The sequence below is a fragment of the Bicyclus anynana genome, chromosome 13 (genome assembly GCF_947172395.1).
Source record: "Bicyclus anynana chromosome 13, ilBicAnyn1.1, whole genome shotgun sequence".
NCBI classification, from domain to species: domain Eukaryota; kingdom Metazoa; phylum Arthropoda; class Insecta; order Lepidoptera; family Nymphalidae; genus Bicyclus; species Bicyclus anynana.
In genome coordinates, this window is record NC_069095.1 from 5,812,718 (window position 1) to 5,830,495 (window position 17,778).

The 17,778-nt window shown below is 35.5% G+C and overlaps 1 protein-coding gene across 6 annotated transcripts in view; it reads left to right on the forward strand.

Annotated features, from left to right (window-relative positions):
* The window catches only part of LOC112045941 (protein unc-13 homolog 4B), a 72,369-nt gene extending 66,399 nt beyond the window's left edge, over positions 1–5,970 (forward strand). For all 6 annotated transcript variants that reach the window (XM_052884994.1, XM_052884996.1, XM_024082369.2 and 3 more), the window contains one exon: positions 528–5,970. In XM_052884994.1, coding sequence (XP_052740954.1) covers positions 528–640 — 113 coding nt within the window. In that variant the 3' untranslated portion in view covers positions 641–5,970. The remainder of the gene's footprint in view (positions 1–527) is intronic.
* The last annotated feature ends 11,808 nt before the right edge of the window (positions 5,971–17,778 follow it).

A 17,778-nucleotide genomic window follows, 5' to 3' on the forward strand; every position in this document is an offset into this window, starting at 1 on the left:
ATATTTCTTTTATTAAAATTTTGTTATTCGAAATCTCCTTGTCTAATTCTTTTTTATTTTACAAAATTTTATTAAATCCGCTACTTTACTTTACTTTAGAAAGTGAATCCTAATTTGTAACGTAACTTTAGTAAATAATGCAAAGTCCATGTGTATCTAGCTTGTGCGCTTTTTATTACCGCGCGAATCTATTTTTGAATGTTAAATTCCTTTTGCTAGATATTCAATACACGTACTGGCGGCAAACAATAACTGTGCAAGCTTGAATAACAAATAACTAAGATTTCATGAGAAACGTCTTTAAAATTACATACGGGTACCAGGTTATAAAAGTGGACCGTAATGAAAAGGGTTGTAAACTTGTAACCTTAAAAACTTCGTCTGAAAAACGAAATGGATAGATTTGATTTCAAAATCGGTTTAGTAGATTCATATATTGCCCCATACAATATCACAAACTTAGAAGTACCTAATATACAACTAGTATATATTGAAAATAAGTTTATTAATCGTATATTTATTTACAGACGGCGATGCTATCAAAGCTTTGGAGTCCAGACAAGGAGACAAACAAGCACGGGAGTTCCTTAAGAAACTAAGACAGAAAATGCCAAGTAAACAATTTTTCTCGCTAGGCTGAATATTTATATGAATATACGTAATATAAGCATAATTTATTTGTGATAACATAACGCACAGAATGTTGATAATCCTATATATGTATTATGTAGTGAACAGCAATCTGTGAATAGTAGAAAAGAAAGCAATATTTTAAGCCTGTAGTTCTAAAGTCCTACACAAAAGTGTCAAGTGTCTGCTAATTTTAATCAAAATTGTATTATCTAGAACTGAGTCTATCATGTTCCTCATACTCTTAAGGTGTTGATAGATTTGAACATTCACTTGTAACAGAACATCGAGCTTTCATCGTTTTTATATTTGTCGAACTGAACAACGAGCTGAGCCAAAATATAATTATAGAGCCAAATATTGCTACGAACATTTTGAGAATTCTAGCGAATCTATTCTCGTCAAAGATATTCTTCTCGGTAAAAAGTTCCAAGAAAATCTGTTCTTTAGAATGCTCGCCGGAACGCTGGATATGGAATGCTCGTTAAAATGTTCTCGTATTTTTCTGTGATGTAACATTCGCAAGAATGCTCAAGTCTGTCAGCACCTTTATAAATTTACTCTAGCATAACGCTAATTATATATCGATAAATCTATTCTTGCAGATTATAGAATTTGTTTAATTGGGTTTTCCATATAAAATTGAGCTTAGAGATTAGTATGTAAAGTTTTACGAGCAATAAAATATGCAATTTGATTATACAACGTGTCCCAAAATTCAACGATAAGCGGGCGCCAAAAGATTGACCTGCTCATGAGCACTTAAGGAAAAATAATAAAAAAAATATACCTAAATTTTTTTTTTAGTTACAAAATAAATTTTAAAATTCTTTGAAAATTTACACCTTGTATGATATTTTGAACTACCGCAGCTACAATTTCTTAAATATGCTTAAGATTTTTTTTGTATCGGAACCTAAGTAGTACTACTATTCACCACAACTCTTAAAAACACCACAATGCCCGCAGTTTTTACACAAAAAAAAATCAAAATATTTTTTTTCCCTCAAATTTTTAAAGATTTTTACTTTCAGTCTACTTTGACTCATGGTCTTGCAAAAAAAAGTATGAACACCGCTATGGCAAGTTATTTTCAAAGTTGACGCAACTAATCAAGATTTCAAAATAGTATAATACCCTAGGATAACTAGTCACAAAAAAAAATATGCGTACCATTTGTAAACAAGAACCAAATTTCTTAATTGTTCTTGTTGTTAGTAATAAATTTTACTATGTTCCAAAAATGTGTTTGTTATTTTAATTACACAACATTAAAGTAAATGTTCGAATTGTTTTCCACCGGCATTAATACAGGCACGACATCGCCTTAAAAACGACCGTTTTATTTTTCGCGCATATCTTCTAGCATTGATATGTGCCGCAGCCTGAGTGATTTTTTGCCGAAGCTCGTCCAATGTCGTAATCGGTTTTGCGTAGATCCTGTCTTTGAGACAACCCCAATAAAAGAAATCCAGGGGGTTTAGGTCGGGTGATCGGGGTGGCCATAGGATAGGACCAAGTCGCCCGATCCAACGCCCCGGATACTCGTGGTCTAGGTATTGTCTCACAGGACGAGCGTAGTGAGCTGGGCAACCATCATTTTGATACCACATATTTTGAAGGTCGCTTAGGGGGACGTCTTCTAGTAATTCTTGCAAATCATTTTGTAAAAAGTTCAAATAACTGTCCCCATCTAAGTTTCCTTGTAATTCAAAAGGCCCAATCACTTTTCCATTTAAAATGCCCGTCCATAAGTTGACCTTAAATTGATATTGGGATTTGTCTTCTCTCATCAGGTGCGGATTCTCATTGCTCCAGCTGTGTAGGTTGTGAAGATTTAAATAGCCATCTTTCTTGCAGGTTGTTTCATCCGACCATAGTACTTTATCCAAGAACTGAGGATCTTCCCGATGCTTTTGAAGCATCACTCGGCAAAATGCGATCCGCAGTGGATAGTCCCGTGATAGTAACGTTTGTACACGTCTGTAATGATATGGGTGTAGCCGATGACGTTTTAGTATTCGATGTGCTGAACTTTTTGGGATTCCCGTAGCTGCTTCTATGGCACGCACTGAGGTAGTTGAATCAATGTTTATTTCATTGAGAACTTCTTCATCGCATTCCGATCTAGGTCTTCCAGCGTTTCTTCTAGCTGACGGCAAACGACCCTCCGAAAACGCTTGATGCACATTCATAAATACCCGATAATCTGGATATCTTTGAGCGTTTGGGTACCTTTCTCGATACAATCTGCTAGCAGCGTTAGCATTGCACCGACATTCTCCATAAATGAGATGCATGTTAGCGTATTCCATCGGCGTGTATGGTTGCGGCATGATAACGCTAAACAGTCCAAAATACACCAAAAGTCCAATTCACAAAACACAGGCACAGTCCAAAATAATGCCAGGTCAGTTCAGTTTGCAGATCACTTAAGTCCAGTCCAAAATGCAAAGCCAAAAGTCGTTAGTACGAGAGCCACGTCAATTGAATACGGAAAGTTGCGCAGTAAACAAAGGAGCAGAGCGTACTGACTTGCTGGGAACAGGATTTTCTTTACCTGCATCATTGTCATTCAACAAAGAACATCTGTCTATCCCTCTCTAACGTATACTTATCGCTATCTTTCTCTCTCTCTCTCTCTCTTATTTTTAAATGTTATCGTTCGTTCCATTAAAATTCTAGGAAATTGCAACGTATGACTCACATCATTTTGTGCATAAAGTAAAAGTGATTTCTAGGAGCAAAAACATTTTAGAAATTTAGTTCTTGTTTACAAATGGTACGCATATTTTTTTTTTGCGACTAGTTATCCTAGGGTATTATACTATTTTGAAATCTTGATTAGTTGCGTCAACTTTGAAAATAACTTGCCATAGCGGTGTTCATACTTTTTTTTGCAAGACCATGAGTCAAAGTAGACTGAAAGTAAAAATCTTTAAAAATTTGAGGGAAAAAAAATATTTTGATATTTTTTTGTGTAAAAACTGCGGGCATTGTGGTGTTTTTAAGAGTTGTGGTGAATAGTAGTACTACTTAGGTTCCGATACAAAAAAAATCTTAAGCATATTTAAGAAATTGTAGCTGCGGTAGTTCAAAATATCATACAAGGTGTAAATTTTCAAAGAATTTTAAAATTTATTTTGTAACTAAAAAAAAAATTTAGGTATATTTTTTTTATTATTTTTCCTTAAGTGCTCATGAGCAGGTCAATCTTTTGGCGCCCGCTTATCGTTGAATTTTGGGACACGTTGTATAAAGCAATTAAATGGGCAATAAGCGTAGACTGAGATGCTTTTAAAAACAAAACGTGTTTTATGATGAATATTGGAGAGTTAGATTTGGAATTGCTGGAACAATTGAATCATTTTGGGGTGATTTTTGAATCTCGATCTTGGAAAAGTATGAATGGGTAATTAATTAAATATGTAAATTCTCTTAGGTCCATTTCGAAACGTTTTTGGTTAATAATAGTTTTAGATCTCAGTGAAAATGGAATTAAAGTAGGCAAAACTAATATGCAGCTTTTAACGAAAAAGTTTCTTAGTCCCTAATTTTTTAAATTTTTGTAGAATTGGAAAAAGGTAGCTTGTCAATATATTTGTAAGTAAAAGCTATCCAAAACGAAAACTATTCTTAACTAAAAAAAATATTTTTTTGGTGCAGTCTGCCGAAATTAGACTTTTGTAAGTCTAATTTCGGCAGACTGCACCTACCACCTACTTTACAGTTTTAAAGAAAACTGTCGGTAATGTATGTAGGTACATTGTATAATTATTTATTACGAACTATGGCCAACTCCAAAAGTTGGTGTAATGTATATCTTGTAGCATTTAAGTTATGTATGGATGTTAGTGATTTTATGAAACATAATGAATGTTTAGACTTTATACTTAAGGCATGTATTCTGTAGGCATCTTTTCATTTGAGTTACGTAGGCGAAACGTATGGTTAGTTCTAAAGCATTTACAAACTTTACCATTTGGTAGAAATATTAGATAAAGATTTTTTTTTTATAATACTTAAATTATTTTTATATTACTTAGTTGGATAAATTCAATAAACATATGAAGTAAAGTGACAGAATAGTCAACATTTTTGCGCAGACAGGAACATTGATCTTCCAGTTGTAGGAATATTTTCATACGCAATTGAATAAGAGCCGTGATAGCCCAGTGGACATGACCTCTGCCTCTGATTCCGGAGGGTGTGGGTTCGAATCCGGTCCGGGGCATGCACCTCCATCTTTTCAGTTGTGTGCATTTTAAGAAATTAAATATCACGCGTCTCAATCGGTGAAGGAAAACATCGTGAGGAAACCTGCATACCAGAGAATTATCTTAATTCTCTGCGTGTGTGAAGTCTGCCAATGCAACGCATTGGGCCAGCGTGGTGGACAAATGGCCTTGCCCCTCTCATTCTGAGAGGAGATTCGAGCTCAGCAGTGAGCCGAATATGGATTGATGACGTCAATTGAATAAACAACAAAAAATAGGCAAATATTATTTTCATGAAGGTTCTAAATGTTATATTAGAAATTTTTAAAATGTATGTAAAACCTATTATTTTGTACCTCAAATGAAAAGGGATGTTCCATCCAAATATTGCCAAGTGGATACATGGCTTTAATCGTTCGGTAGTTGGTGTATACTGTGATAAAGATACGTGCCTTAATGCCTTGAAATTTTCTTTCATACCTTATTTACTGATATCTATTTATATATATTTAAATACACAGACAGAAAGTATGTTCATACTACCTACGTGTATTTAAATATCAGCCATATTTTGTAAGAAACTTTATACCTACATATTACGGGCCATGTTTTGCAAGGTGGTAAAAGTTTATATTGCAGTTCAGAGTTTTTTAACCAACTTCAAAAAAGGAGGAGGTTTCTAAATTCAACCGTATATAGGTATATATATTTTAAAATTATTAACAAGTTACATTTGATTAGTTAACATTTGATAACGATCTTACCCGACTTTAAGTGACAATTTATTTTACAGATGTATTCTAAGAAATAAATTCCTAGTTTCTCTATGCCGTCTGTTTGAATTTATAGACTTCTAAGTTCTAAATACTTAATGATTATTGTGTTGCCCAAAATTTTGTATCGTATAATACTTATATCACTATTGATTTTAAAAGAATGGCTAACTTCGTCCTTAGTACAAGTAGGTATATAAAGTTTCCATGAATTTCTTTTTTGTTTACTAAAGTTTTATTTTCTTGCATTTCATACTGATACGTTTGTAACGTGATCTTCCGTTTTATAACGAAGCCAGATTATATTTCTTTCTTATTTATTGTGTCAATAAAGCTGTTTTACATGTCAATGTTGTTTGAATTATTTAGATCCTTCATACCACATAAGTATACGAGTATATATATTTCCTTATCGGTCTCGTGGTTAATCTTTATATGTATGGATTGAGATGTCCTGGATTTTAGTACGGGAATCTAAGGATCGTATTTAGACCTTGACTGTGATTTCACCTGATGTTAAGTGATGATACAGTCTAAGATCGTACCGGGTTTAAAATATTGATGAATCTCAGGTAATATCTAATAGGCGATCGGAGCCTGGAGGCTTGAGGGCTAGCTAGATATTTAGAGAGCTAATTTCCCCGCTGGAATGTTTATATAGCCTTACGTGTTATGTCCAATGTGGCTCGCAAGAATTACCTATAATATACCTATCTACGTTGGCACTTTACACTAAGAGGAACTGGAAAACAGAATACACATATTTTGTGCGTATAAAGTCTAGGCTTCTACAGTCTGGAAAGTTCGTTTACGACACTCCCATATGATATGCGGGCGACGAGAGGAAAGACTGCGCGGGTGTGAAATCGTGCATGCGGGGAAGTGATGTGCATCAGTTGAGGGTTTTTCATTCATCGCTACATGCCCCCCTGCCCGCTTATACATATAGAGCTTAGATCCATCGTTACTATGCGGGTTGGCGGGCTTAGAACGATAATGGTAAGTTCATTAACAGTCACTATCAAATGTCGATGTTAAAGACTCTTAGACCATTAATAAAGACTGGAACCGACAGCGTAACATGCTCTCTGAGGCGCACCTTACACCTTACACCACCAACTTCCCTACTGCAGGCTGAGAATTTCAAATGTTCTTAGAACAAAAAAAACGTCAGTTCAGTATCTTAACCCGACGCTGGATTACTAAACTAATATTATGAAGATGTAAAGTTTGTGAGGTCGTAGGGTAATCACTGGATCTTATAAACCGATTTTGAAAATTCTTTTAAGCCACGTGAGTGTCATATGACATGGCGGCGTTTCCAGACAGATTTTGGCGGGTCGTCCCGATTTTTAAATAAAAATTAAATGTCTAGACACTAAACGCTAGACATTTAATTCTCGCGTTCTCACTTCTCAGACTATTGTTTGAAACAACATTTTTTTTCTAATGAATAAAATTTTTGATCATGATTTCTGTTTTTCTTTCAGAAGATAAATAATTATAATTTAACGATAGGGTTGGTAAATATGATTTAAAATATATTGTTATTAAATATACATATTCTATAGTTATATATATCTAATAGTTTTACTATGTATATTGTGTCGCAAAAGTTATTTATAAAAAGATATAAGTATTTTTGATCAAAACTTTTTCATCCAAAAAGTTCATGAATCCCGACTTGGGAAAAAATCGCTTGTCTTATGATAGTTGAACGTGACAACGTCATAAGAAAATACTGATGGAATGGTTTTCATTTTTCAAAAGAAAATGTTCGTTTTTTAAAATACCTACTGTTTAATAATCTTCATAGACCAGAATATACTTTATTTCTTGTAAAAAAAGTTGGCAACCTGGAGTGTGCAGCCGGCTCCATCGAATTGAATTGAATATGACGTTGTCATGTCAAAAAAATCTGGCAACGCTGGCTAGTCATAGGCTATATTTTATCCCCGTATTGCTTCAAAAGCAGGAACTACGCGGGTGAAACCGCTTCCTTCTGCTACGAGTAGTAATAAAATAAATAAACAGTAGGTACTGTCAGTAGTTGAAAGTGCCCAACTACGTGAATATTATAAACAGAAGGTAGATATTATCCGTGCATCGTTTATGGCAAATTAATAACACAACGCCAGCGACGCCGGCGGACACTCAAAGGTAGGTGTTATTACTTCATGCATATAAAACGATAAGTGTTGCTGACCAGTGCACGGATCCATTGCACTTATACTAAAGCCATATTCGAGGAGTACTGTTTACCAACATACAAATTAGAAATGAGGGTAGAAAGCGGATGTCATTTCATAACTTTTTCATTTAAAATGATGTATTGTTTTTGTATTAAATATTATTCAAAACATATTAACTATATCTAATTGTTTTAAGCTTATTAATCAAATTTATTTTCATTAATTTAAGAACAAATTAATTATAGAAATGACTAGCCATTTATAAACTTATTTTTAATTTGTTTGTTGGTAAACAGTATTTCTCGAGTATGGCTTTTGTATAGGTACGTGAGATTCTTTATTCAATGACAAATTGACGGCCTCCGCGGCGCAGTGGTATGCGCGGTGAATTTACAAGACGGAGGTCCTGGGTTCGATCCCCGGCTGGGCAGATTGAGATTTCTTAATTTGTCCAGGTCTGGCTGGTGGGAGGCTTCGGCCGTGGCTAGTTACCACCCTACCGGCAAAGACGTACCGCCAAGCGATTTAGCGTTCCGGTACGATGTCGTGTAGAAACCGAAAGGGGTGTGGATTTTCATCCTCCTCCTAACAAGTTAGTCCGCTTCCACCTTAGACTGCATCATCACTTACCATCAGGTGAGATTGTAGTCAAGGGCTAACTTGTAAGTAATAAAAAAAAATAAAAAAAATTAGCTCTTAACCATAATAAAGATATATAACTGCGATCATCCCTGATTAAAGTGACCATGGAAACGGGCTTATATGAAAGAGGTAGAAGTTTATTCTATGGTACTCGTGAAAGTGATTTCTAAAGAGTACAAGGAAAATGCCCACCGACCAATACAACGTCGGTTTCGAGATCTAAGGTATACTCCTGTATAAAAGTACTAGCTGACGCCGTGAGGTTTTTACCCGCGTGGTTCCTGTTCCGGTAAGAATACGGGGATAATATAGCCTATAGGCTTCCTCGATAAATGGGCTATCTAACACTGAAAGAATTTTTCAAATCGGATGATTAGTTCATGATTTTAGCGCGTTCAACCAAACAAACAAACTCTTCAGTTTTATAATATTAGTATAGACATGGAGATAATAATATGATGTGTAAATTTGGCTTAGTGAAAGTACGTTTCTTTTATAAAACATTTATTACCCTTTACTATCGGGCCTATAATAATTATGCCACTGCTAAATTACCGTGGTGTGCCGTGGTAAGTCTTACTTATCTTATTAGTAGTAATTAGTATCTTCATCTTACAAGAAATAACCTACATTTTCTTTCTTCTCTTTTTGTGGATAGAAGACGCCGCCCGGTTTTACCTGCGTGGTCCCAGCTAGAGTCTCCTCTCAGAGTGAGAGGGGTTAGGCCAATAGTCCTCCACGCTGGCCCAATGCGGATTAGCAGACTTCACACACGCAGAAAATTATGAAAATTCTCTAGTATGCAGGTTTCCTCACGATGTTTCCTTCACCGCTTGAGACACGTGATATTTTAATTTCTTAAAATTCACACAACTGAAAAGTTGGAGGTGCATGCTCCGGACCGGATTCGAACCCACACCCTCCGGAATCGGAGGCAGAGGTCATATCCACATATATAAAATATAGCCTATAGCCTCGAGGCTAGCTTCCCAACAGTGAAAGAATTTTCCAAATCGGTTTTATTAAGGTAATACGGCTATATATTATAGGTATAATAAAAGTACTATATCTACAAATAATTTATTTAAAGATTAAATCCCACTTTAAAATTCAGCAATAAAACGCGGACCTACATCACGCCAGTCATACGTCAAGTCACTCGTATTCCAAATTCAAATTAATTAAAACGTCACGGAACAAAAGGCAATTAGACGTGCCGGCACAAAGCCAAAGCCGGCCAGTGGTGGAAACGCGGTATCGAATGAAACATCTTAGCGAACATCGGCGGCTTGTTTCATGTGAGTCCCTTCCCTTTGATCGTGCCGCGCCGACAATCCGCCTCGCTACTTATCGGCTTAGATTTATTGTGATTCGGAGGCTGCGGCGGCGGGCGGGAATCGCACTACTACACTACGTTTGGTCGAGAGACGTCGGCCGAATTTACCTGCACAGTGTACACTTGAAAGCGTGATTGTTGTTATTATTATAGGTTCATAGATAAATAACGAGATCTAAGACTTAGTTATTTACGTAAGTTAGAGAAATGTATTGCTTTAATATTGTACTTTCGAGTGATCTTTGATGTTAAGTATTAATATAATATAATATGTTTAGGTAATAACCAACGAGATCTAAGACTTGTCATAATTATTAACTAGTAGCGGACTGCATTATGAACTAATAGAAATTATTATACCTACCTTAAGTCTTAGCAACACTAAGAGAGCCACGTTAAATTTACCTGCACAGTGAATACATGAAAGCATGTTATACGTGCTATATAAACAGTGAGATCAGTTATTCTCGTAATTTATATAAAGTTAAGTATATCTAATAATATTTCTATATACTTAGTTAAAGCAAGTCTTACAGCCAGTTTCTTCATGTAAAGCTAAAGTAACAGTAAAAGTAGTAAGTAGTGAAGAAGACTTTATTTTTCAGTAAATAAGACCGTCAATTTTGATTTATTATGTTACTAATTTGACTGTTACTTGCGATCTTTGACACCTATTAAGCTTGCGATGAAGAATCTGGCCGTTAGCGATGAAGCTACTATATTTCTCCACACCGATTTCATTAAACAAATGTGAAATATAGTCTCACTAAGTATGTTTACCGTTCTTAAAAGTAGGTACTACATTTATATAAGTAGGTGCTTAGGTTTTGACTAGGTGTTTTTTCGATGCAACTCAAAAATAAACCAACCTTTAATAGTTCCATCACTTCAATAACGTAAACCCTGTCCAAATGGAATTGTCTAATAGATTTAAAAAAATCATAGACATGCAAGCCCAGTTATGGCAATTGACTGTAGTAATAGCCATGGTCATAGTACTTCTCAAGACCAGCTCTGTCTCAATGCTAAAGCTCTATAAAACTGAGTGAAATGGGTCGTTAAAACTTACGTGGCCGGCGTAGTCTCTTGGACTAGTCCATTCGTATTACTTCCGATGGTTATTGATGTGGACTGTTCCCGACACAAGTGCTTGGACGGTAATTAGTCGCACGTGTCCTTTGCTCCACTTTTCGTACCGGTTGTACAAGTAGGTACGTTGATTTGATCTAGAATAAGCTGGTTTCATAACTGCGTATACTAAAATTAACTTGCTTATTGTTTATGCGAGTTTATTTTTTATTTAGAAAATATGTTATCCCTATAAAAAGTACATGATTCGAAACCACATCTCTTTGGCCTTGGGGTGAATGCTTTACCAATTTTGACAAGGTTCAGTTGGCATTTGATGTGTTGTCTATATACCTAATTTTAATAAAGGAAAAGCAAAATTGTTTCAAATTAGGTGTTTTTAAAAAACCAAGTTGAGGTTTTTTTAAAAACATCGGGACCTCCTGTAATGAAGTCTGAGAAAAATAAAATATGTAGGTATGTATTATGTATAAGTATGTATTTGCTATCGACATTTCACGTGATCAAGATCTGTCATTCCCATACATTTTTCTAGTTTTTGAAGCGTTAGCGATCGTAGAAAGAGAATCGACGTGCTAGTTGGCTAGGAGGGCAGGCATGATAGTAGTAATATGAATGGGTACCCAACACTAGTGTTGTACCCTGCCTAGACCTATTGGATTTGATTCTATGATAGAACCTTTAAGACTTAAATATAATAATAATGTATGTATATTCCGACCTCGAGTGTACGCCTAAGCGTCATGGAGAATGACCATTATATTTTTTGCCCGAACGCTGTGCCGCAAGCCGGTAGCCGGGGATTCTGTAAAAAGAACACTATTATTGCTCGCCTTTATGTGATCTAACTATCGAGTATAAGAGTATGATAACTATGAATTCTGATCTTTTTTTTTTATTATTCTTTACAAGTTAGCCCTTGACTACAATCGCACCTGATGGTAAGTGATGATGCAGTCTAAGATGGAAGCGGGAACTTGTTAGGAGGAGGATGAAAATCCACACCCCTTTTGGTTTCACACGGCATCGTACCGGAACGCTAAATCGCTTGGCGGTACGTCTTTGCCGGTAGGGTGGTAATTAGCCACGGCCGAAGCCTCCCACTAGCCAGACCTGGACAAATTAAGAAAATCTCAATCTGCCCAGCCCGGGATCAAGCCCAGGACCTCCGTCTTGTAAATTCACCGCGTATACCACTGCGCCACGGAGGCCGTCAAAATCTGAACTGTAGGCCCTTGTAGAAGTTATATTTTAAGTATTTACTAGACATTTTTTAGTTAATGCTTCCTAGATTCGGGTATTTTGAGTCTAAGCATCAGATTTAAACATTATTTTACTTATAGGTAAAATAATGTTTAAATCGTTTAAAATGTAACTCCATGAGATTGAGATCAATAAAAAAAAAGAGATAATTTTTGTTATTGAACAAAAAGGGGGAATCCTGGCAAGTTATACCTTCACTAAGTAAGAGCCCTGAATATTGGTACAATAGGCCAACCAAAAAACAAACAGGTATGTCATTGCCATACATTTTTCTAGTTTTCGAAGCGTTAACGATCGTAGAAAGAGAATCGACGTGCCACTTGGCTAGGGCACAGTTTTACTGTGGCTAGGGGCAGAGGTATAATAGGTACTAATTTCTTTTCCAGAATCTAAGTTCATTATTACTTTTATCCAGAATAATTTTTAAACTATTCTGTTATTACTTATGCTTTAAAAGTATTTAAACGCGAGCAAAAGCTAGTAACGTAATGATCCGTAACTTACTTTTATAATACTTATGTAGTATATACCTTTGCGGCTATACGGACTGATAATTTTATACTATAGATCGGTTACGTCCCTACAAAATCACCGCAAAAAGTGATCCTAGTAATAGGCTACTACACTGAGCTTACACATGCACAATTTTGTCTTTAATTCCATTATATATTTATCTATATATTGTTTTTACACATCCTGAACACACAACTCGACATTGTAGACGATATTTAGGTATTATTTGTTTAAATAACGTTCATTGTTAACCACAACTAACATTGATATGTGGAAATTTCCTCTTTTGAGCGCCTTATTTTTCATGCGTTAGTAACACATCTAACAGTAAGTATTTAACATCATTGGCTATACGTAATTTAGAAATCTTTTGTTATAACATTTTTATTATACATCTACAACAAACATCCAAAGCAATCCAGAGCCTCATATAAAGCCAAAACGACTGTACCGTAACTCAGTTTAAAATATTCTGTTTACTGCCTATAATAAATTAATAAGGCCTATTAAAGGAGCACAAAAAAGTTTTGTAAGGCTTATTGTTATGGAAAATGAGCTGTATAATGGTCTTCTATATTGAAGCGGTTTAAAAGAGCGTCCCGACTAAGTTATAATGGGATTGAATAATAAGCCATAAAAATTTTGAATGATCTAAATGGTTTATTCTTCCGCTCTGTATGCCGGTGGTAGCGCGCATTTCTTTTGCTTAACTTTAGGGCGTATCCCCACTAGAACTGTGCTGTGTCGTGGACGAAATGTTGGCTCGGTTTGTTTTCATGGATTTTTTAACCTTAGTATTGAAAGTTATAATTTAAACGCGTTTGTTGCATGGCCATCAAAATATATACGTATACTTTATTTCTGTTTAGCCCTAGACGCCGTTGATAGTAATCTATTCTAATATATAAAGCTGAATTGTTTGTTTGTTTGTTTGTTTTAACACGCTAATCTCAGGAACTACTGGTCCGATTTGAAAATTCTTTCATTGTTATTCTCCCATTTATCGCGGAAGGCCGTATATTATCTCCGTATTCATATGAGAACGAGGTACAACCACGCGGATTAAACCGCGCGGCGTCAGCTAGTATTTTATAAAAGTTAAGAATAGATTGATAATAAACATATATGCGTAACTTAATTAGGCAAAACAATTTTTTTAAATCATACACGCACATAAAATAAAAACAAAAGAGAAGCTTATATTTTTAGAAAATTAGATGCTTATCCTAAAAATCATCATAATATTATGTACAAAGTTTGTATTTAAGATACGAAAGGAAAGAGAGAGTGAGAGAAAGTTTATTTGTAAAATAATAGAGTAAAAAATAAAAACATAATTTATTTACTTCAAAAATTAGTGTTATGTGATCCCAAAAGGTAATACTCGGTATTATGATTATGCTCATTGTCAGGTCACAGCTCTAATCTTCCGTTAAAATCATAATATTTGAGGATAATTTTTGGTAGTTAGACATGATAATTAATTAATTGTATCCAACCTTCAAGGTTTTGGACCAATTGGAACGTGTGCTTTGGGTTTTTTTTGCAAGCATATTTATTTTTATAATTTCTTTTGCTTTTACAATAAGCGTTCCACGATACTAAATTAAAATATTAATAAAGTATCATGGAACGCTTGGGTATTCTTTCTTTCAAATGATAATTAATGATTTGGATACCTAGCAAATAAGCTTGTAATTTGCATTACACATCCGATCAATCGCACCATAGCACAGATTTGTGCCGCACAATCTTGCACAGGTCTAATGGAGAGGCGGCTTTATTGTGGATAGGTAGATGTATCGGCAGTCGATAAAATAAGTTTAATGAGAGCGAGTCGTATATCAGAGTCGGCATCATAAAGGTGGGTACCAACTGTCAAAGGGCTCATTGTGGCGGCTCGGCTTTATGATGGCATTTTTACAGGGCACAGGGCTTTGTGCGCTGCGGAGCCGCCTGCCAATTATATTCTACTTAGCTGTAACCATGCTCCCCTCCTGATCGTAGGATAAGTCTCACTTGGCACTGTCGAACTACGCTCCTGTTTAATATTGTTCTACATTATAATAAAACGGTTGTGTATAATAATTTAGACTTACAGTACTATGACTAAGGTTGCGGTATAAGAAATAAAAATAATTTATTTAATTTTATACTTTTTTACTGAGATAGAATACAACTAATTAACTAACAAAAAGAAATTTAACCTAACTTATCCTAATAGCAGTAAATAATGCCTTTAATGTTTAATAATTCTCTTCTTTCTAATGTTTAATAATTTAAATTAACTAGGTACATTCTTGATATGGGCCGTGATAGAGCAATTGATGTGACCTCTACTTCCGATTCCTGAGGATGTGGGTTCGAATCCGGTTCAGGACATGCACTTCCAACTTTTCAGTTGTGTGCATTTTAAAATATATTACGTGTCTAAAACGGTAAAGGAATAACATCATGAGGAAACCTGCATACCAGAGAATTTTCTTAATTGTCTGCGTGTGTGAAGTCTGCCAATCCGCATTGGGCCAGCGTGGTGTGGTGGACTATTGGCCTAACCCCTCTCATTCTGAGAGGAGACTCGAGCTCAGCAGTGAGCCGAATATGGGTTATTATTGATGATGATGATGATGATGATGATGATGATGATGATGATGATGATGATTCATGACATTAGTTAACATAATACAATATGGTTTAGTATTTTACAATTTTAAGTCAAAATAGCAATACACAAATCATGCCCACATAGAATGCTGGCAAGATTACTGCTGACAATCAAGCTGAATTCTCCAAAATTGAGCCAGCTCTTCTGTTACTAGAATCATTTTATATTTAATCTGATACATATAATAATAATTACACAATAGACTGTGTTTTATAGTTGTTTTTTCAGTTTGAGCTGGGTAATATAAATTTATACTGGTAATTATGATTACTAGGTTGGACATCAAGCGGGTTGCAGGGATCCGCTGGATGCTGGTGGCTCGAGGTCGACGTCCGTCGGCTGTTAATGATAATGATGATGATGATGATGATGATGATGATGATGATGATGATGATGATGATGAGGATGATTAAGAGGAAAATCACAAACTACGTACCTAAGTACAGCAAAGAAAGGAAATTCTATGAAGGTTTTTAATAGAAAATCTAACTATTGAAATGAAACTAAAGTCCTTAGTAAAGTAAAGCAAAAAAGAAACGTAGTTACGCTGAAAAGCTGATACACAGCTAACAAGGTGACAAGAAAGATACGAGTATAATTCGAGCAGCTTTGATTGGTGTTCATTTGAATTTTCCTTCCTAAAAGGAAAATAAGGATGGGAATGTAAATTTTGGTAAAGTTTAGGTACTTTTCTTAATGTTTTAATATTAATTACTATTACATAATTTCTTTATTAGTTGATGAGTTAATAGTAATTTCTTTTGATGTTAAGAGAGAGTCTATGTGAGTTGTATGTATGTGGATTGTAGTCTCAGACTAAATACATAAGGACTAGTATCGCACCCAAATTCACGAACAAAATTTTCTGCCATTTTCTAAGGAAAACGAGCATAGATTTCATACATATCTTATACTAAACTAGCAGGTTTTGTTCGTTTTTTACACCATTTAACTACAAGAAGGTATTTTTACGGAGGTTTTTAACCGACGGACACGATTGTAAACTATATAACATCGATTCTATAGAGACAATGTTTATAATCGCATAAGATCGTTGATCATATACTTTGACAGAAAAATAATGTCTTGCGAGGCAGGTCTTTATCTAATTAGTCTGAGATTGTAGTAGATTTATGGTGCAAGGTGATCGCTGCATTTCAAATTCCAAATATGGCTCGAAAAATAAAATTAATGGATTCTACGTAGCACGTAACTCTAAATCGCTTAACAATACGTCCATGTCGATAGAGACGCAACTTGCTATGGCCGAAGGCTACCATTAGAAATAATTCAGAAAATCCTAAATTGATTCGAGCTGGGAAACTAACCTAGGACCTCTTCACCAAAGCAAAGCAAACCCGACTACGCCTGAGAGATCTTTGAAAAGTATATGCGTGAAATTACATATAATTTAGTTACATCCGCTTCAACAAAGTTCGCAAAACTCACGGTACGTAGGTAACAGTAACATAAAATTAAATTAGGTGCTAAAATGTTGGAATACGCGTGTGTACATAGCGTAGGTAATCTGGTGCGAAAAGGCGCGCCGGCAGTAGAGAGAGGGCGCATTGCAATGCAGGGCTGCCTTTAATTTTGAAAATAAAGCTTACATTAAAAAACACAAAATAATTAATAAAATAAAATCAGTAATACGTGCAAAACAGGCAGACTTATCGCTAGAAAGCGATGTCTAACCACCAGGGAACCTAACAGAGCTCTAAATTAGTAGCCTTTTATTTTGAAAATAAAGCCTACATTAAAAAACACAAAATAATTAATGAAATAAAATCTCTAATACGTGCAAAACAGGCAGTCTTATCGTTAAATGCGATGTCTAACCACCAGGGAACATAACAGACTTCTAAATTACAAGCAAAATTGAGAAAAGGGAAAAAAGGCCTACCCTTTCCACCCGGCGATTTACTTAGGTATATGTAAAAAAATCTTGATAGGTAATTCTACTTTTACAACTTACTACTTTAATAACTTACTACAAATAACTTTTAATTCATCTAAAGATGGACAAGGGGGACAAGCTAAGATCGTTGACCATACAGCCTGAGTTAAGAAAATTCTCTGCCTGAGAGAATTAAGAAAATTCTCTGGAATGCAGGTTTCCTCACGATGTTTTTCCTTCATTTTTTGAGACATCAGTAGGTATATCTATAGTCATGGTAAATTCTACTTAATAATTTAAATTCTGTTGTTGCTGATGATTAGCAAAATTCTCGTTTCTTATTTTCTTTGTTTTGAGAAGGTTTGTCTGTAGTGCGAGCGTTGGCAGCCCTGGCACCGCGGCAGTGGACAGGTGTGCCGTGGGGGGTGCGCATGGGGTTGCGAGGGGCGGGGGGAGCGGCGGCGGCGCCCGCGCAGCTCGCGTGGCCCACTCGCCTGAGTCACGCGCGCTCCGTAATGCTTGCATAATAATAATGACGGATGCCGATCGCGTGGCGGCGGC